The 22,007-nt window shown below is 40.5% G+C and overlaps 1 protein-coding gene across 2 annotated transcripts in view; it reads left to right on the top strand.

The window, feature by feature from the left end:
• The window catches only part of GEMIN5 (gem nuclear organelle associated protein 5), a 42,014-nt gene that overhangs the window by 17,349 nt on the left and 2,658 nt on the right, over positions 1–22,007 (top strand). Inside the window, exons 13-26 of one of the 2 annotated variants that reach the window (XM_007165505.2) lie at positions 514–695; positions 4,406–4,545; positions 5,576–5,747; positions 7,948–8,175; positions 9,193–9,306; positions 10,098–10,220; positions 11,005–11,100; positions 11,527–11,664; positions 12,682–12,829; positions 15,875–15,994; positions 16,524–16,734; positions 17,801–18,055; positions 19,490–19,652; positions 20,281–20,785. In XM_007165505.2, coding sequence (XP_007165567.2) covers positions 514–695; positions 4,406–4,545; positions 5,576–5,747; positions 7,948–8,175; positions 9,193–9,306; positions 10,098–10,220; positions 11,005–11,100; positions 11,527–11,664; positions 12,682–12,829; positions 15,875–15,994; positions 16,524–16,734; positions 17,801–18,055; positions 19,490–19,652; positions 20,281–20,785 — 2,595 coding nt within the window. Of the gene's footprint in view, positions 1–513; positions 696–4,405; positions 4,546–5,575; positions 5,748–7,947; positions 8,176–9,192; positions 9,307–10,097; positions 10,221–11,001; positions 11,101–11,526; positions 11,665–12,681; positions 12,830–15,874; positions 15,995–16,523; positions 16,735–17,800; positions 18,056–19,489; positions 19,653–20,280; positions 20,786–22,007 lie in introns of both variants that reach the window. The other variant, XM_007165504.2, reaches the window with a different exon arrangement.

Genomic DNA, 22,007 nt, shown 5'->3' with positions numbered 1-22,007 from the left:
GCCCAAAGAGAATGTTTGCCTACTCCGTGTTTTGGCTATTGTGTGCTTCATAGAATCCTCATCTCCAGAATTAAACTGCCTAAATCTCCCTTCATTTTTTTTAAAGTAAACCTAGGCAGAAATGCTTTTTAGGCTTCACCATGCCCTTTCCAACATCTTTTTGTTTTTGTTTTTTTTAGGGTTTTTTTTTCCCCTTCCAATGTTGATCATAGTAACATAGTCCTATTTCAGCCATTGGTTTATTAATTCTTCTTTTAGCTTCTCCCTTGCACCATTTATTATAAGAGCCTGATAAACACAACTTTCCAGAGATTGTTGAGATTTGTGAAAACTGTTTGAAAGAACTACTTTTTGTATCTGGTTCTTTGTGAGAGAGTAACCTCTGCAGTTTATATAGGGTTATCCTATTCCATTTCACCTTTCTTTGACTGATGGAATGAGGGAGATACCTGTTTGCATTGGACTGTAATTTGAGCATCCATCTTTCTTGTCTTGGTGTGTTTCTTATTCCAGATCAATAGAAATATTCAAGGTTCCTAACTTGAAACTGATCTGCACCATCCAGCAGCATCACAAGCTTGTGAATACTATTAGCTGGCATCATGAGTATGGCAGCCAGCCAGAGCTGAGCTATCTGATGGCCTCTGGGTCCAACAGTGCAGTCATTTATGTGCACAACCTGCAGACCGTCATAGGTAACTTTGGTTTCGTTCCATATTGGGGGTGGTATATGTGTTCCGCTACTTCTTGTTGCAATTTCTGTGCCTTTTTTCCTTTCTTTTTGGTATTAAAGTAAATACTACTTTTCTTATTTTTCTGCTTTCAAAAGTAGTATTTAATATTTAGTATTCACCTTATTTAAAATACAACAAAAGTTTCAAACATGACGAAATTCCCTAATCCCATCCCTCAGTAAAAACCAGTGTTATTAGTTTGCTGCATGTTTTCTCCAGATTTTCTAAAGTATAGTTATTGCTATAGTTATTCCAGGCCAGGGGTAGGGATATGACTTTGCATCTTGTGTGAAACTGTCGCTCTCCAAAGAGATTTTGCCAGTTTATATCCCCTTCCCTCAGTGTTTCCATGTGTGACTGCACCTAATTCTCACAGTCCTGGGAGGTAGGTTTTGTTATCTTCATTTTCCTGATTAAACTGAGGCTCAGAGCGGTTAGCTCACTTCCATAAGTCCCACAGCTAGTATATGATAGAGCCTAGATTCAAACCCAGATTGTCTAATTGCAGAGTCTGCATGTGTTCTAGTAACTACTAGTCCCTGCCTGGCACGTTGATCTTTTTCATATTTTCATGATGTATTCCTTAATGAATCTTAAACTTCTCTGAATTTCTTCAGCACCCAGAAGAACCATAAGTGGTCAGAGGCGCCTGTTCTTTTAATGTGAAAGAGATGTAATTACTTTTTTTTCTAATATGAAGAAATTATAATGTGACACTAATCTGTTTCCAAAGTGCTGGAGAGTATGTACTGTCAACCATAGTGAAAATTTCAAGCTGACATTTTAAATTTCTCTAGAACTAATTTCCAGTGATTTCCTGAGAATCTTTATTTGTAATAACAAAAAAATTTTTATTCTAGCAGTGACTCTCAAGTTAAAAGGAATATAGGAAAACTAATAAAGTATACATAGATTTTTCTAATAATAAATAGTAGACAGTTTGTAACTAATAAGCATGATATGTTAGAAAGCTTATCCTAGTCCTCTGATTTCAAATTAAATATCTACTTTGGCAAAGAACATAAACTTAATTTTTTTAAACTGAAGTATAGTTGATTTACAATATCATATTAGTTTCAGGTAGACAATATAGTGATTCAGTATTTTTATAGATTATATCCATTTAAAGTTATTATAAAATAATGGCTATATTTCCCTGTGCTATACAATATATCCTTGTTGCTTATTTATTTTATATACAAGTTTGTACCTCTTAATCCCACACTCCCATGTTGCCCCTCCCCTCTGCCCTCTCCCCACTGATAACCACTAGTTTGCTCTCTATATCTGTGAGTCTGTTTCTTTTTTGTTATATTCATTCATTTTATCTTTTAGATTCCACATATAAGTGAAAACATATAGTATTTGTCTTTCTCAGTCTGACTTATTTCACTTAGCATAATACCCTCTAGGTCTCTGTTGTTGCAAACAGCAGAACTTCCTTCTTTCTTATGACTAATATTCCATTGTACATACATACCACATCTTTATCCATTCATCTGTTGATGGACATTGAGGTTGCTTCCATATCTTGGCAGTTGTAAATAATGTTGCTATGAACATTGGAGTACATGTATCTTTTAGAATTAGTGTTTTCATTTTTTCTGGATATATGCCCAGGAGTGGAATTGCTGGGTCATATGGTACTTCTATTTTTAGTCTTTTGAGGCACCTCCATACTGTTTTCCATAGTGGCTGCACCAGTTACATTCCCGCCAATAATGTACTAGAGTTCTCTTTTCTCCACATTCTCACCAACATTTGTTATTTGTGTTTATGTTTTGTTTTGTTTTGTTTTTTTGGCTGCGTTGGGTCTTCGATGCTGCACGCAGGCTTTCTCTAGTTGCAGCAAGCAGGGGCTACTCTTCGTTGCAGTGCATGGGCTTCTCATTGCAGTGGCTTCTCTGTTGCAGAGCACAGGCTCTAAGCGCGCATGCTTCAGTAGTTGTGGCACACGGGCTCTAGAGCACAGGCTCAGTAGTTGTGGCACACAGGCTTAGTCACTCCACGGCATGTGGGATCTTCCCGGACCAGGGCTCGAACCCATGTCCCCTGCATTGGCAGGCAGATTCTTAACCACTGTGCCACCAGGAAAGTCCCTATTTGTGTTCTTTTTGATGATAGCCATTCTGACAGGTGTGAGATGATATGACTGTGGTTTTGATTTGCATTTCTCGATGATTAGCGATGTTGAGCATTTTTCATGTGCCTTTTGGCCATATCTTCTTTGGAAAAATGTCTATTCAGGTGTTCTGCCCATTTTTTAATTGGGTTGTTTGTTTTTTTGACACTGAGTTCTATGAGCTGTTTAGGTATTTTGGAAATAATCCCTTATCAGTCATTTGCAAATATTTTCTCCCATTCAGTAGGTTGTCTTTTCGTTTTGTCGATGGTTTCCTTTGCTGTGCAAAAGCTTTTAAGTTTAATTAGGTTCCATTTGTTTATTTTTGCTTTTGTTCCTTTTGCCTTAGGAGACGGATCCAAAAAAAATACTGCTATGATTTATGTCGAAGAGTTCTCTTCTAGGAGTTCTAAGGTTTCAGGTCTTACATTTAGGTCTTTAATCCATTTTATTTTTGTATACAGTGTGAGAAAATGTTGTAATTTCATTCTTTTACAGGTAGCTGTCCAGTTTTCTCAGCATCGCTTATTGAAGAGCATTAACTTAATTCTTAAGAGCAGTGCAGATCTTTTTCTACTGTAATACTGTCACCCTAGTTTGTTTTTTATTTCATATCTACTGAATAATAGAAAAAGGAAATAAATGGCCAGAATCCATTTCATTTTATTTTTACCTTCTTATATTTAAATAATTGAGACTTAGAGGAAAGTTGCAAGAATAGTACAAAGGACTCCCATATACCCTTTCACAGATTCAACAACTTATATTTTGTCATATTTGCTTTGTTCTGTGTGTGTGTGTATGTATGTATTTTTCCAAACTGTTTGTGTTGCATGTGTCATGCCCCATATCCCTTAATATTTGTGTATTTTGTAAGAATAAGGCTATTCCCTTACATAACCATAATTCCATTATAAACTTCAGTTAATTTAATACAATAGTTTGATCTGCCATGCTTATTCTAGTGTTGTCAATTGATCCAATATTGTCCTTTATATCTAGAACAGTCTCTCAGCCTTTTTTTTTTTTTTTTTGCCACACCACGTGGCCTGTGGGATCCTTGTTCCCCAACCAGGGATCGAACCCGTGCCCCCTGCATTGGAAGTGTGGAGTCTTAACCACGGGACCACCAGGAAAGTCCCTCATCTTGATTTTTTTGAAGAATACCAGCCCATTATTTTGTAGATGTCCCCTTAATTTGGTTTGGTCTCCTATTTTCTCATGACTAGATTCAGGTCACACATTTTTAGCTAGAGTGCCATATACGTGATATGTTCTTGGTATCACATCCAAAATGTATTACTTTCATTTTGATGGCTTTTAGAAAGAAAGAATGATAGCTAACACTTCTTGCAGTAAGCCCATGTGCCAGGCACTGTGGATATGCCTACACACTTAACTACTAAACAACATTGCCCACATAGAAACAATATTGAAAATCACACAGAAAGCACGTGGCAAAATCTTGACTCTTGCCGTGTTAATACCCTCCTTTATGTCTTTCTGTTGTTGTTGCTGGTAGAAATGACATCATCCCCTTGTCTTACAGAGAGCAATCCTGAATCCCCAGTGACCATTACAGAGCCCTACCGGACCCTCTCAGGGCACACAGCCAAGATTACCAGTCTGGCATGGAGCCCACATCATGACGGAAGGCTGATATCTGCTTCCTATGATGGTACAGCTCAGGTACTAGTGCATCCTTGATTCAGTGGGTTCTTCACTATGTACTCTAACTTAAACTCTTCCCTCTTTTCCCCCCGTTTTGTACAGACTCCTTCCCTCACCATTATCTTCTATAGAAAGGGATTTTTCTGAGCTCTAGAGGGCATTTTAGTTTATTAAACATATCTGGGCCCTTGGCAGGCTAAGTTTGGGGTGTTTTTTACTTAGATGAAAGGGGAAATATTAATAGGAACTAGCTAAATTCTGATGTTTTTAAAGATTTCATTCTGACCTACTGTCAGTTTAATGGACTAAAGTTGATGTGAAAAGCACTCCTCCCATTCTGTTCTATCACAGAATGGTGACTATAAATAATGAAGAAATATTTCTAATAATAAATTGGTAACTCAATTTACCTCAATTTACCAATTTTGAGACCTCCAAGTTCTCAAAAATAAAGATGAGATGTCAAACCAGAGGTATTGGGTGAGTTTCGGATATCAGAACCAGAAGAGACCTTAGGAACTGGGGATCTATCATCTGTGATGGATGTCTGTCTCAGTAGTGAGTGGTAAATGAGCTATCTGCACAGAGCTGAGAGCCATGACGGGCTACCCTTTGTGCAGTGCAGACTGGAGTTATTCAAGAAACAGCAAGGAAATTGATCATTTGCCCACAGACAGAAGAATCACCTGTGAGAAGTTAGAACCCTAAGCATCCATCACATGTGCAGGTGTGGGCTCTGAATTAGAATTCTCTTCATGGTATCTGAATCCCCAGCCCAAAAATAACATACGATACTGGTTCAGGACAGTGAAATCCATAGGGCATCATTAAAGCTTACTGAAAGTCATCCACATGGGAATGCCTCTATATCCCAGAATACATAAACCTCCCACAGGAAATAGCACTTTCTGAAACTGAACTCCTAAAAGTACAAATCACAAGAGGAAATTAGAGTACACAGATTTTTAAGATTTTTTCAAAAATGTATACCCCCCAAAAAACAATAGAATAACCAGAAATTATTCTCTTGTGTGACTTTTGATTTTAGGTGTGGGATACTCTCCAGGAAGAGCCTCTATGCAATTTCCGAGGACATCGAGGTCGACTGCTTTGCATCGCATGGTCCCCGTTGGATCCAGACTGCATCTACTCAGGGGCAGATGACTTCTGTGTGTACAAATGGCTCACTTCCATGCAAGAACATTCCCGACCTCCTCAAGGTCAGTCAAAACCTGGAGCCCATAAAGGCTTGCCTAATTCCCTTTCTCCTTTCCTCAGTGAATGAGTTGACTGGAGTCAAGCAAACAAGACATTCGTGCAGGGCGGCAGCAACAGGATGGTAGGGTTGGAAGCCCAAGCAAGGATAGCAGCCATGAGGGGCCTGAGGATAACACCCAAATAGTAAAAAGTATACCTAGCATCCAGAGCTTGTTTTCTAAATATCATTCCCCATTAAAAGGGACCGACCAGGGCTTCTGGAGAAATGGCTAATTCCAGGTTAGGACAGGAAAAATACAAGATGAGCCTGCAACATCATATGCCACAAAGGAAGGAAGTGCTCAAAGAATAGAGATCATCAAAAGGACAAAGAAGCCAGCTTGAAGGGGCTGGCTACCCAAATCTGGGACAATCTGAACTTGAAATAATTAACAGAATTCCATTTCTGGCTATAAAAGAATAACTGGTACCAGATTTGCCCACTCACCAGAAATAGCTAGAAAACTAGACAGAGTATATAAACAGCTAGAAATATACCCGAAGAAATGAAATGATACATCCATATAAAGACTTATAAAAGAATGCTCATAGCTTTATCTATAATTGCCACAAACCGGAAACAGCAACCCAAATGTACATCAGCTGGGGCTTCCCTGGTGGCGCAGTGGTTGAGAATCTGCCTGCCAATGCAGGGGACCCAGGTTCAAGCCCTGGTCTGGGAAGATCCCACTTGCCGTGGAGCGGCTGGGCCCGTGAGCCACAATTGCTGAGCCTGCGCGTCTGGAGCCTGTGCTCCGCAACAAGAGAGGCCGCGATAGTGAGAGGCCCGCGCACCGCAATGAAGAGTGGCCCCCACTTGCCACAACTAAGGAAAGCCCTCGCACAGAAACGGAGACCCAACACAGCCATAAATAAATAAATAAATAAATAAATAAAAATTTTTTTTTTAAAAAAAGCCCTTGACCCTGCCTCTTCTCCATCAAATCTAAAAAAAAAAAAAAAAATATGTACATCAGCTGGTAAATAAACTGTGGTATATCCTGTAGTGGAATTCTACTCAGCAATAAAAAGCAAGTAACTACTTTTAAACACAACAAAATGGATGAATCTCAAAAAGGATTATGCCTAGCAAAAGAAGCTGGGCACAAAGACTAAATACTGTATAGCTAATACAGAGTATGAAATGTAGTTATAGGGCTTCCCTGGCGGTGCAATGGTTAAGAATCCGCCTGCCAATGCAGGCGACAGGGGTTCGAGCCCTGGTCTGGGAAGATCCCACATGCCACGGAGCAACTAAGCCCATATGCCACAACTACTGAGCCTGTGCTCTAGAGCCTACGAGCCACAACTTCTGAGCCCACATGCCACAACTACTGAACCCTGCGCACCTAGAGCCCGTGCTCCCCAACAAGAGAAGCCACTGCAATGAAGAGCCCATGCACCACAACAAAGAGTAGCCCCTGCTCGCCGCAACTAGAGAAAGCCCGTGCACAGCAACAAAGACCCAATGCAGCCAAAAATAAATAAAATAAATTAAAAAAAAAAAAAGAAATGTAGTTATAAATCATATGAATTTCTAAAACAGACAAAACTAAACTACAGTGACAGCAAATCAGTGATTGCCTACAGCAATGAAATGCATAACCTAAATCTAATCATGAAAAACATAAGGCAGACCCAATTTGAAGGAAATCTGACAAAATAACTGTCCTGTAATCTTCATGAGTTTCCAGTCATAAAAGTCAAAATAAAATCTGAGCCTGTTCAGGCTGAAAGAAAGTAGAGACATAACAAGCCAGTGCAACATGTAGTCCTGGATTGACTCCTTTTGCTATAAAGGACATTCTTGGTACAACTGGCAGAACTTAAGTGAGGTGGGAGTAGGCAGGAGTAATGTATCATCGTTAATTTCCTGATTTTAATGGTTGTGCTCTGATGATGTAGAATATCCTTGTTTGTAGGATACACACTCAAGTATTCAGGGGTAAATGGGCATTGTGTTTATGATTTAATGAAATCCCAAAAGAGTTTGGTTTGGTTAACATTTTGATAATATAACTAAGAATTCATTGGGAAGGAATGGAAAGGATAAGAATGTTATCAAAAAGAAGAGAAATAAGGTTTTGGAGATTATCTCCTAGAGTGCTTTTAACCAAGAATATATACTTTAATCTATCCTTTTCTGAATTGTGATTTCTATAGGCAAGAAAAGTATTGAATTAGAGAAAAAAAGGCTCTCCCAACCTAAGCCAAAGCCCAAAAAGAAGAAAAAGCCCATCTTGAGAGTGCCTGTAAAGCAGGAATTGTGTAACGGGAATGAAGAAGAGAGCGTAAAGGAGAGCTCGGGCCCTGTTGAGAACGGAGTGTCAGACCAGGAGACTGAGGAGGAAGCCCGGGAGCCAGAGCTACCCTGTGGTGTCACCTCGGCAGGTATGTGGCCAAATCCTGTGTTTCACTAACTCTCTAGGACTTAGTAGTCATGACCAGGAAACTAAGCCAGGTCTACCTTTGAAGTGTTAAGGGGATCTAATGGATGATTGGGATGGAAATAGTGAAGTTCTATAGAGAACACTTCTTATCAACTTGAGCAGGGTAAGACTGTGGGACAAAGTGAAACTAGGTCAATGTATACATAGAAACTTACATGGGGAAAGTTTTAACAATATGATGTCATCAGCCATGTTTACTGAAAGAAACCATTGTCCCTTACAAATATCTGACCTAGAAACTATCGCCACTCTGGGAACTTGCAGGCAAACAATATAAATAGGACTGACTCGTTTAATTCTACAGCAGAATATTTTGATGTGACAGAATTTAAAATGGCCAAAACATATGGTACAGAGTTCTCCCTGACCCTCTCCATCCCAAGGGATGGCCACTGGGACCCACAGTTTGGGTAAATAAAGATCTAAAAAGTTTAATGGATTTATTTTTTAGATTCATCAGAATACTTCTTTATCATAAAATGTTCTTTTACCCCTGTAGATCAACAACTTAGTTTGGGTTTTTTGTTTTTTGTGTTTTTTTTTAGTTCATGGTGTGTACACTCAGGATTGTGACTCTGTATCCCATACACTTTAAATTTCTATTGGTAAAGTTGTTCCTTGTTTGTGTAATTAAATATGCAATTAGTACTTTGTCACCCAAGCCAAGTTTGGGAACTCCTAGACCTATGGTATAAAGCTGTGGAGGCTAGAACCTTTATAACTTTTCCTTAGATCAATTAGTCAAGAGTTCTAAGTAATAAACCTACAGATTCCTGGAAGGCAGTTTGTGAGCTGGGGAAAGGGAGACTACCCATGCTTCCTATCTGAAATATTTCATCTTATATTTGGGGTAATAGATAAAATCACACCATTAAGACTGGTATACTCTTAATTTTTAAAAAGAACTAGATTCTACATTGTTCTTATCCAAATTTTTTTCTTTTTCCCCATGATGTAGTTTCTAAAGAACCAGTTATCTGCACTCCAGCATCCTTAGGTTTTGAAAAGTCAAAAGTCACCATTAATAACAAAGTCACTTTACTGAAAAAGGAGGCACCTAAAGAAAAGCCAGGTTGGTATTTAATAATTAAAATATTTGGGGGGACTTCCCTAGTGGTGCAGTGGTGAAGAATCCGCCTGCCAATGCAGGGGACACAGGTTCAATCCCTGGTCCAGGAAGATCCCATATGCTGCGGAGCAACTAAGTCCGTGCACCGCAACTACTGAGCCTGCGCTCTAGAGCCCACGAGCCACAACTACTGAGCCCGCGTGCTGTAACTACTGAAGCCTGTGCTCCTAGAGCCCGTGCTCTGCAACAAGAGAAGCTGCCGCAATGAGAAGCCCGTGCACCGCAACAAAGAGTAGCCCCCTCTCACCACAACTAGAGAAAGCCTGTGTGCAGCAATGAAGACCCAACGCAGCCAAAAAATTTTTAACAAAAGAATAAAAAACAAATTTATTTATTTGGCTATTACAAATAAATAAATAAAATATTTTGTTAAAGTATCCTCAAATATTACATGCAACTGAAAACTCAAAAGTTTTCAGTTTTTCCTTTTGTTTTAGATTTTAAATATTTGTAAGTGTTTTGATTGGTTCGATTTGGGGTCATTTTTTTAGTACTTGAGGAACCGTCATTTTGCAGTTGTTGATGTTGCTTCACAAGTGTTCACAGGGACACGTTTGTGTGTGTTGTGAACACTGCCCCCAGCTAATTTAATTTGAAAGCTTCCTTATAAGAGTGGGAACTTTCTCTGCCCAGCAGTATCCCTCCAGTAGGTTACACACACAATGGGCATGCATTCAGTTTTGTGTTTTTGATCAACTCTTCTTCAGACAGTCTGTACTTTTATTACATTTCAGAAGCCTTAATCAAGAAGCGAAAAGCTCGTTCCATGCTTCCACTGAGTACAAGTCTGGACCACAGATCCAAAGAGGAGCTTCATCAGGACTGTTTGGTATTAGCCACTGCAAAACACTCCAGAGGTACAGAAATACACTTCCTTGGCCCATCCGTAGTCTTCTGGGAACTGACACATAAGAAGTGCTTGTTTATATGTTACATGAATGAGCCAACAAATGTCCAAAATTGTTGTGTTTCTGCATCATCCCTCCCCCACGCCCCGCTGCCAGGTTCTGTCCGCGCTCTGACCGCTGTCAGCACTCTCCAGTGCCTTGGAGACATAATGCTCTGCTTTTCTATTATAAATCAAGTTGTTGCCAGCCATATGGGTGCTGGAATTGGTATGATGGCTTCAATATTTCAGCGTGAATCAATTCCATCAACTGTTTTTCCCCAGTAAACAGCATGTACACGTAGAAAAGAAAATCATTTGCTCATTGGAAATAACCCTTAATACGGCAGTTCCTTTAAAAATTTTTGATGGAAGTTTTTGTTTATAGAAGGGTTTTTGGTTTCAGTTTTTCAAAGCCCTCACCTAATGTGTGTTATTTTGACATTTGAGCAACTTTTTTCTTTTTAATTTTGAACTTTATGTGTTGAAAAGGGATGCACATGATAAAATGAAATTCAAACAGTATAAAACCTGAGCCTAACAAACCTGACAAACAAACCTAACAAACCTAACAAAGTATTTTCATATTTTGCTATCTTTGTAACCAGCAGGGGTCTCTGTTAGGGTAAACAAGGGCACAGGTCTCTTTTTCTCAGCATCTGAAATGGGTGTTACATACATTTGGAAGTAACTGGACAGAAAACAGTAACCTATTAAATGACTTCATCTGAATTTTTGTCTTTTTGAATTAGCAGAGCCAAAGGAGGATGTGTCTGCTGATCTTGAGCAAAGGTTTCACCTGGGGCTTTTCACAGACAGGGCTACCCTGTACAGAATGATTGAGGTTGAAGGTGAGACTAGTCCAATCAACACAATCCTGTCCATCTTTATGCTTCCCTAACGCTTTATACATACCTCTTATACGGCTGCCATCCTGTGGTATGGTAATGGTTAGTTTTACATGTCCGCTAACTAGGTTTTGAGTTCCCCTATTTGCATGTTCACAAACACCCCTCACTCACATCTGTCACAGGACCCTAAACATACAGTGTCCATTCTGAGTGTCTGAGTGCAAGTAGAAGTGGGTGGGTGGGTGGACAAGTGACTGAGTGGGCTTCAGGCCCCATTATGAACACTCTGGCAAGTGACTTACCCATGAGCCAGTGACTACATATTCTAGGAATCTATTCCTGTCGTTCATCCTGCCTTTCTTTTTCTAGAAGACAGTGCAGACAGATGTTTCTGAAACACCTTCCAAATATCTCTCCTCCAAACAGGAAAAGGTCACTTGGAGAACGGCCACCCCGAATTGTTTCACCAGCTCGCGCTTTGGAAAGGAGATCTACAAGGTGCTCTGCAGACCGCAGCAGAAAGAGGGGAGCTGACAGACAACCTTGTGGCCATGGCACCCGTCGGTATGTTCTTTTCCACAAAAGCCCTAGCGTCTCTAGGATGCATCCACTAAAGACAGACGTTGTCTCGAAGGACAATTTGGCCATGTCTAATAATTAAATTTAAAATCCACGTCCCTTTGACCCAGCAGTTCTAACTGTAGGAACTTAACTGCACCTACACATGCCAAATGGCAGATACATATGGACTGGGATTGCAGTGGTATTTGTAATAGCAAAAGGTCGCAAGAACCTCTATGTCCATCAGTGTAAGACTGGTTAAATCTTGTATATCTATACAGTAGAAACTCCTACAGATACCCAAAAAATGAGGCAGCTCTGTACATTCTGATACAGAACGGAGCTCCAAAATTTAGTAAGTGAAAAGAATCAAGGTATAGATGCACAACAGAATATTTAATACTGTCATTGATACTTATACATGTGTGGTAATATATTCATAGATTATTGCCAAAGGTTTCAAAAGAAACTAATAATAACGGTTGTCTCCAGGGAAAGGAATTTGCACAAGTTTGGGTAGTAGGATGCCAGGATAACAAGGAAATTTTTTATGCTATGCCTCATTTTTTAGCTTTTTATTGAAGTATGCCAGAGAGAGAGAGATGGAAGTACACAGGTTATGAGTGTACTTGAATTTCAGTAACTGAATACACCCTTGTAACTAGCACCCATATCAAGAAACATAACATTACCAGTACCCTAGAAGCTTCTCTCATGCTCCCTTTCAGTCAGTCTACATGCACCCCAACAAGGGTGAGCACTGTCTGACTTCCATACTCATGTACATTTGAATTTTGTACTATTTTTTATGTATTACATAATCAGAGAAACAATTTACGTTTCAAAATGTAGGGATGGGGAGAGGTAGATGAAACAGATGATCAGATGAAACAACAACTGAATTACTATCTAAATGTTCTGCTTAATGCAGTGACTAACAACAAGCATTTTCAACCCAAATGTACATGCTTTTTTCCCTTAAATCTGCTGGTTTTTTTTTGTTTGTTTGTTTGTTTTAAGCCGGTTACCATGTGTGGGTATGGGCCGTGGAAGCTTTTGCCAAACAGCTGTGTTTTCAGGACCAGTATGTCAAGGCTGCCTCTCACCTACTTTCTATCCACAAAGTGTATGACGCTGTGGAGCTGCTCAAGTCAAACCACTTCTACAGGTCTGTATGACCCAGCAGGTGAACCAGCAGCTGGATGTAATGTGAACTCAATCTACGTAACAGTTCTGTTTCATGATAACCACCATAAAAAATTTATTGTAATTAAACATCTCAAATGCACACAAATGTATGTTCACTAGCTTAAACATCAGTGCACCCACCACCTATACTTAACAAATGTTAACTTTCAGCAATATTTGCTAGATTTTATTTTTTCTTTATTGTTAAAGTAATACAAACGAAGAAAAGAGCATGATACAAATGAACAGCTTAATGAATTACTAAGAGAGGAACTTTTTTAAGCCCCACCTGTGAAGCGAGAAGTATAACATTCCAGACTTAGTTGAATTGCCTTTCCTCAATTCTGTCCTCATCCCTTCTCTAGCAGTAACCACTCTTCTGAGACTGGTGTGAATCCTTTCTGTTCAAGTTATTATTCTTCCACTACAGTACATATTTAAGTACAGAAAACAAAAGCAACAAAATATTTCTTGTAGACAGCTTACAGTTGGGTCTTGTTTTTTATCCAGTCTGATAGTCTCTGCCTTTTAATTGGAGTGTTTTAATGTAAATATTAGTGCAACTGATTTAAATCTACCATCTTGCTATTTCATTTCTTCTTTTCCTGCTTTCTTTCAGATTAAATATTTTTTTATCTCCAGTACTGGCATGTCAGCTATATTTATTTTTTTTAATGGTTACTTTAGGGTTTATGATGAGCATTTTTAACTTATCAGTTTACCTTCAGATAATATTGTACCACTTCTTGCATACATCATACTTCTTTCTTTCTTCCTGTCCCTTCCACCATTGCTGTCATATATTTCACATACTATATACATGTTATAACCCCACATTACAGTATTAGAATTCTTGCTTTAAACAATTACCTTTCTTTAAGTTTTTAAACATTTTCTTATATTTGCCCATATATTTATTTCCAGCACTTTCCATTCTCTTATGTAGATCCAAGTTTCCAATTGCTGTTAATTCCTTCTTTCCCGTGAAGAACTTCAACATTTTTTTTGTAGTGTGGTCCCGATGGTGACATATTCCATCAACTTTTGTTTGTCTATAAAAGTCTTTAATTTTGCCTCTATTTTAAAGGATCTTTCAGTGGGTGTAGACTTCTAGATTGGAAGGTTCTGTCATTCTGTGCTTCATAGATATCATTCCATTTTTTCTTGGCTTGCATTGTTGACTTGACTACTGCATTTATTCTTACCTTTGTGATACAAGAACTATGTCTTTTTTCTCTGACTGTTTTTAGGACTTTCTCCACCACTGATTTTCAGCCATTTCATATGATGGCTTTGGTGAGACTTTCTTTTTATCCTATTTTGGTGTGTTGTCTTCTTTTAGAGAATGCCGGACTCTGTTTTGGCAAGCCGTAAAGTTACCTGCAGATCAACTTGATCTTTTCCTGGCTGTTTTAAGCTTTCTTAGGGCAAGTTCAGAGAAATCCATACTCTAGAATTAGTTTGCCCTCCTGCCTTCTGGTGTCTTTACCAAATGCCTTGTGTAAGTCAACAAATCAGAACTCAAATGTCTGGGTGGTCAAAACTCGTAGGTCTCCACACCCTGAGTGAGCCCTGGGAATTATTCAGCTTATCGTTCCCTGACTATTCTTTGTACAGCCTTAAGGACTTTCCTACATATGCACAGCTTTGTGTTCAAACCAGAGACTCAACAGGATCCCTAAGCACCGTTGTGGAGCTCTTTCTCTGGACAGCTTCTTCCTTCCTACTCTCCTGCCCCACAAATTCCAATTGCTTCGTCTCCCCTCAGCCCTGACTGCTGAAGCTCTGCTGGGATTCCTTCTGGGAAAATGGTTTTAGGCAGAAAGCCAGGGCCATGATTGGGCTCACAACATTTGTTTCCTTCTCCCCGGGATGACAGTCCTGTGCTGCCTGGTGTCCAATGGCTGAAAACAGTTGCTTCATACCTATTTTCCCCAATGTTTTAATTTTGCAACAGGAGGATACGTCTGGTCCTATTTGTCACTCCATCATGGCTGGAAGTAGAGGTCTCAAATTATGCACTTCTTAAATATTGCTGTGTCTAAATTACCTTAGTCTAAAACACTTTTATTCCAGCTACGACTTTATGTTGGCTGCAACTCAGAAGTTGTATGTCATTTGGAAAATAGTAATTCAGTCAGTTAACACAGATCCTCCAAATGTTAACACATCTCACTATAAAATATCAAAAAAAAATCACATTCCTTACTTCATCAGAAAAGTCTTTAACTTTGGGGAAGCCGTCAAGCTCACAGTGGCAGGCACAAGTTTCCTAAAACTCTAATTTTCACCTGAAAGCTCAAATTTTATCATTGGCAACAGTACTGTTGGTTGTTTTCCATGAAATGACAGGCTTACTTTGTTCATTTTTGAGAAAACATCTGCCAAATACTCAACACTAAATAACTATAGTTTGTTAGTCATTCTTTCAAGAAGTAATGAGATTCCTTCAAAATAAAAGCAACTAGTTCAGCTTGCAATTCGTTCATATGTTTTTCATAGAGAGAACCATTGTACTTTGGAATTCAGCAAAGAACACAAAATGTTCTTCCCATTTTGTCACACAGAATATTAACAGGATGTGCAGGATTTTGTGAAATTAATCATTTTTCCTTTTCAAGGAAATTTACCTTTTTTTTTTTAACGACAAGGGCCACTAACTGGATTCTTGCTCCAGATGCCAGCAGTTTACCCACCATTGCTTTCGCATAATCAGTACAAATGTCAACACACTGAGAAAAGGCAAATAACCTCTTGGCATTATTGTGAAAATAGTCTTGACCTCATGAACCCCCGAAAGAGCCTTTGGAACTCCGGGAATCCACAAACCACACTTTAAGAACTGCTGACATAGGTGAAGAATTGAGCACAGCACGCAGCTCTAACTTGCCCTGTAATGCAGGGATACAGTTTTTTTATGGGAAGTTGGAACAAGACAGACAACACAAAGGGAATGGCTTATCCTACCTTGCAGCCCCTCCTAGGGCCTCTTTCAGATTGGCTAATTACCTATTCTTGCCTCTAGGGAGGCTATTGCAATTGCCAAGGCCCGGCTGCGCCCAGAGGACCCGATCCTGAGAGACCTGTACCTCAGCTGGGGAGCCATCCTAGAAAAAGACGGCCATTATGCCTTAGCAGCCAAATGGTAAGTCTGAGGGAAACAGGAGTGCGCCCAAACAAAGAAGAGCTTCTGAAAGAGCTGGACAAGGATGGAGGAAAGAAGTTTAGAGGTGGGGGCGAAATGACTAGCAAATTAAAAAGCGTATATGTATTAAAGCCAGCTTCATAAGGTTCATCAGGATCTACCTACTTGGTATTTATGTAAGTCACCATAACTTCAAGAAATCCAAGTCGTCGACTTGGAAATCACTCCTTTCTTTAGGGACGTCTTGTATCGTTAGATATGGGAAATGGGAGGGAATGACTCCTTTGCTTGGGTTCAACTCAGCAACTGCTGAAGTTCCTTTATCCCCTTAACCTGTATAATGCCGCCTCTTCAGCTTCTGCTGCACTGGCCTCAGGCTTCACAGGGACAGCCACAGGTCATGACACACCTGGGACCACAGGAAGGCACACAAGGCAAAGTGGACAGAAAGAAATGATTCGACCCTCTGGGGAGCAGAAGTAGGCAATCTGTTTATGACACTTTGCTTGAGTTTTCTTTTGTATCTTAGCTATTTAGGAGCCACTTCAGCTTATGATGCAGCCAAAGTTTTGGCCAAAAAGGGGGATGTGGCATCACTTAGAACGGCTGCAGAGTTGGCTTCCATCGTAGGAGAGAATGAGTTGTCTGCTACCCTGGCTCTCAGATGTGCCCAAGAACTGCTTCTGGCCAGGAACTGGGTGGGAGCCCAGGAAGCCCTGCAGCTCCACGAAAGTCTAAAGGTTAGTCTGTTACTGCCTCTCCTGCTTTTAAGAGGGATGAGCCCCAAACCCTTTTCTAGTCAAATTCCAAGTGAATTACCCAGTTGCACAAGCTGTACCAATTTGGTAAGTATCCTTAGAAGTGTCCAGCAAGCCCTGGCCATACTATCCCATTTAAGTACTGTGGCTTGTCAGTTGCCACATTCAGAGTAAAAGATAATGTGGTTATTGACAGTAATTCCCACTGCTTAGCAGTCAAATAGCCTTTAGTCAGTTCAGCCCCTGTGTTTCTTCATTGATGTCATCAGCACAAAAATGAAGAGGAAGAGGGTCTGCTTTGAAGAAGAGGGATTGGCCTTAACAGAAATCATGGTGCTCTGCCTGTAGGAGCCCTCTTCAGCTGTAAGCTGTAATTCTGCCTATATGAAACAGAGACCTTCCCAAGCTTAAGTGAGAAAACATTATAGGGATATACAAGGAATCTCATGGCAACTGAAAACCCAGCAAAAGTAGGGATTTTTTTTAGGCCTTTTCTCTGTGCTCTCTTCTCTTCCAGCTGATTCCCTCTGTTAAACCTACTTGGATATAGCCCCTAACCACTCCCCCAGCTCTCAGATCTACACAGCTTGTCTGCTCCAGCACCTTCTGCCCATGATGCTTTAACTTCTGTATGCCTTAATCTGAAGTTTGGGCAGAGAAAAGAACTAGATGAGTCCAGCCCATCTTTTCTCAAACTGGGCCACCAGTCTTAAGTGGCTGGCCTGCATGTGGCTGAAATTTCAGTGAGTAGGGCTATAGCTGGGGTGTCATATTACAAATATGGTTGCTAAAAAAAAAAAAAGTAATAAATATGGTTGCTTGAGCTCCAAGAGCTATGGGTAGGAATCCCCCAAAAGGCATTTGGAAAAACTGTCTGTTAGATCACCTCTTTTCCCCCTCCCACAAGACTCACTGGGCTGGCAGCACACAGAAGGGAAGGCTGCTGCAAATGCAAAGGGGGGCGGGGAATCTGAGAGACTGGGGAGAGCTCTAGACAATGGAGCACTTCCCTGCATAACACCTCCTCTCCTTTGCTATTGGGTTCCAGGGCCAGAGATTGGTGTTTTGCCTTCTTGAGCTACTGTCCAAGCACCTGGAGGAAAAGCAGCTTTCAGAGGGCAAAAGCTCCTCCTCTTCTTACAATGCTTGGCCTGCAGGCAGCGAAAAGCCCTTTGTGGAGAGGGTGACTGCAGTATGGAAAAGCGCCTTCAGCCTTGACTCCCCAGAGCAGTACCAGGCAGCATTTCAGCAGCTGCAAGATACCAAGTACCCATCTGCTACAAGTAACACTCCCTCCAAACAGGTACCCCTTCTGCATGAGCTTTTGATATTAATCACTCAGTAGGCTAAGACTTCTCTAATCCATGTCTAGTATAATAAGGAAACATGTAGAATGCCAGTTTGTATTTCAGAAAAGATTAAGCCAGGCCCAGGAAACCTGGAAAGATCCCTTCCGATTAATTAGAGCCCTTTATCTTTAAAGTTAGTCTTCGATCAGTATTCCCTTCTAAAAGAAAAAGAAAAAAGTCTAAAAACAAAGAAAAGCACAGAAACTAATATAATAATAAGTACCCATCAATTAGAATTAATTAACAGGTGTTCACATTTTGTCATTTTTGCTTCATGGAGTCTTTTGGTTTTGTTTTGTATATTCTTTTGCTTTGGGTGAAAGAATCAAGTTGAAGTCCCTCATGTTCCCTTCCCCAGTGCCATTTCCCTGCCCTAGCTCACAAAAATTTCAGCCCCTGCATCAGACCACATGTGTTATTTTGTGGCTTCCTTATGTGATCGTTGTTTATAAAATCTTAAACATACCTGTGCACGATGACACGCAGCAACCCCACTGCTTAGATATTTCACTAAAAGAAGTGAACCCAGGTGTCTACACAGTCTTGTACAGAAATGTTCATGGCAGCTTAGTTCATAATAGCCAAGTAGAAACAACACAAATGTCCATGAGCTGGTGAATGGATATACAAACTGCAGTATATCCATATAGTGGAAAACTATACTATGCAACAATAAAAAGGAACAAATTACTAATGCAAAAAGAGTATCAGTGAATCTTGAAAGCATTATGATAAGTCAAAGAATCAAGTCACAAAAGACTACATACTCTACTGTTCCATTCATATGAATTATAGAAAAGACAAAATTATACTGGCAAAAACTAGATCAGTGGTTGCCAGGGGATGGGGAGAGGGGAGTTGAATGCAAAGGGGCACAAAGGAGTATCTTACAATGAAAATGTTCTATGTCTTGATTTTGGTGGTAGTTACACCATATGTATGTGTGTGTGTATATATATATGTATACATATATATATATATACACACACATATATATTTATTTGTCAAAACTCATCAAATTGCACACTTAAAATTGATAAATCTTAATTACACTCCAGATTTTTTTTTAATTACAGCTTTTAATTCAAGAAACTCACTTTTTAATTTTTTAAATTTTAATTTTAATTTTTTGTTTTAATTTGCATTTAGCAAATGTCAAGGCATTTTCTTAGCATGAACAGACTTTAACACCAGACAGTGTATGTTGCTGTACAACTAAATATGAAAGTTTCCAATGAGGAAGCAAAAATGGGTGGTGGAGATAGGAGGACCTTTCTTAAATGTGGACTGTGTGTACTTCCCAAATGCAGTTAATAGGAACATTTCTGGTGTCATTCCCAGTGCCTGATGTGAGAGGATGTTTAACTGAGACTGGCTCCTCTCTGCAGCTCCTGCTTCACATTTGCCATGACCTGACCTTGGCAGTGCTAAGCCAGCAGGTGGCCTCCTGGGACGAAGCTGTGGAAGGACTGCTTCGGGCTGTGATCCGGAGCTACAACTCAGGAAACTTCACCATCATGCAGGAAGTGCACTCAGCCTTTCTTCCGGAGGGTAAAAGACCCCCAGCTCTGCTGGAGCACACCCACTAAAGGATGATATAACCACCGCCAGTGTTGTGGCACCAGGAGTACATAGGTTATTGAAAGACAGACGTGGGCCAGGGTGTCATTTAGTAGAAAGTTTGAATTCTCTTACCCAACCTCCTTAAGAGGTAGCCAGAATGACTAAGCTGTTTTCCTTTACCTGGTCCTACCTACCTACCTCACTGCCTCCTATATACTTTCCTACACACAGCTCTAGAGAAATAGCAATGTGCTCACAAGTTATTAAGAATGGAGAAGACATTCCTTGAGCTGCACAACTAGTCACTAACCTAAAACACTGTGGTTTTTCAGAGACACAGTGGGCTCTTACCCCCAGAGCCTTCAGTGGGACAGATGAAATACTTTTTCTATCATGCTTTAAATGGCCTGTAGCAATGAGGACACTGCCTTAGGCCAAGACATGTTTAGCTCTGGTTGGCTTCTGGTGGAAAGCATGTGGTCCCAGGGATCATTGCTGTTCTGTTTCTTGGGATCTGATCTGCCTCTTGGGTGATAGGAAACAACATGCGGGCAGGAAGCCAGATTTCTGACAGATAAAGAAATGAACAACCCTAAATCCTCTTCTTCTCTCCTAGGCTGTGACCACCTAAGAGACAAACTGGGTGACCATCAGTCCCCCACCACACCAGCTTTCAAAAGTTTGGAGGCCTTTTTTATTTATGGACGTCTGTATGAATTCTGGTGGTCTCTCTCCGGGCCTTGCCCCGAATCCAGCGTCTGGGTAAGGGCTGCTCACAGAAGGACAACCTCTGTTGAGCAGAGCCAACAGCTTGACAATGTCAGCCCTGAAGAAACTGACCCCAAAGCTTCCCAGCCAGAGCCAAGCAGGACTCTAGAACTAGACCTGAGACTCACAGAAGAAGGTGAGCAAATGCTGAATGCCTGTAAGGAGCTCTTTTCAGAAAAGCACGCTGGTCTCCAAAATGCACAGAGAACCATTGCTGAAGTCCAAGAGACCTTGGCAGAAATGATCCGCCAACACCAGAAGAGTCAACTTTGTAAATCCACAGCAAATGGCCCTGATAAGAATGAACCTGAACAGGAAGCAGAACAGTCCCTCTCTAGTCCTCAGAACCAGTGGTAAGTACTGATTCAATACAACATGGAACTAAAATACCCTGCTGGATTCTCACATAGTACTTGATGAGACTGATCAGGTCACTTGGAAGCACCACAATGCAGTCATTAAGGCACAGGCTTTGAAGTCACATGTGGGGTTCCAATCCCGGCCCTGTTCAGTGACCTCAGGCAGGAGCCTTAATGTCTCTGAGCTTTAGTTCCCTCATCCATAAATGGAGTACCAACTCCATCCTTGCTTGTTTTTTTTTTTTTTTTTTTTAATAATTTTATTTATTTATTTATTTATTTATTTATTTATTTATGGCTGTGTTGGGTCCTCGCCTCCGCGCGAGGGCTTTCTCCAGTTGCGGCAAGCGGGGGCCACTCTTCATCGCGGTGTGCGGGCCTCTCACCGTCGCGGCCTCTCTCGCTGTGGAGCACAGGCTCCAGACGCGAAGGCTCAGCAGTTGTGGCTCACGGGCCCAGCCGCTCCGCGGCATGTGGGATCCTCCCAGACCAGGGCCCGAACCCGTGTCCCCTGCACTGGCAGGCGGACTCCCAACCACTGCGCCACCAGGGAAGCCCCATCCTTGCTTGTTTTGAGAATTAAACAGAATCACAAATATTGTTAATAACAACAGTACAATAAAACCCTACTTTTGTGCAATAGATTCCTAAATAATCAATCATGTAAAATAGGGAGTTGCATTATTGCATCATTAATGAAAACCATTGATTTTCTTTTTTTTTTTTTTTTTTTTTGGCCGTGTTACGCGGCTTATGGGATCTCAGTTCCCCAACCAGGGATTGAACCCACACCCTCAGCAGTAAAAGCAGGGAGTCCTAACCACTGGACCGCCAGGGAATTCCCAAAGCCATTGTTTTTCAATTGTTCAGTACTATCCCAAAAAATACACAAAAAGGGTAGTGTACAGAATTACACACTAAACTGTAAAAAATCCCAAATGATCAGATTGCTGCAGCATCCTAATCATTTCCATTGAAAATAAGGGCCAGGTAGATATAGATGATTATTAATCACTTTAGAGCCCTTCTGCATTATCACAGGGCACTTCGCTATGGGCATCTGCAGTGATTAACAGTTGCTGATTAGTTGTTATGCCGAGTGCCTTTACCTTGATTATGTCCCCCCCAGCACAGGGCCTAAAATACAGTAACCAGCACAGTCAATAAACTTACAGCTATTATTACTAAACTTTTAAAAATTAAAATTACATTTGTT

The sequence above is a fragment of the Balaenoptera acutorostrata genome, chromosome 2 (assembly GCF_949987535.1).
Source record: "Balaenoptera acutorostrata chromosome 2, mBalAcu1.1, whole genome shotgun sequence".
NCBI classification, from domain to species: Eukaryota; Metazoa; Chordata; class Mammalia; order Artiodactyla; family Balaenopteridae; genus Balaenoptera; species Balaenoptera acutorostrata.
Note: the sequence above shows the minus strand (reverse complement) of the source record. Positions and strands in the feature narration are given on the sequence as shown.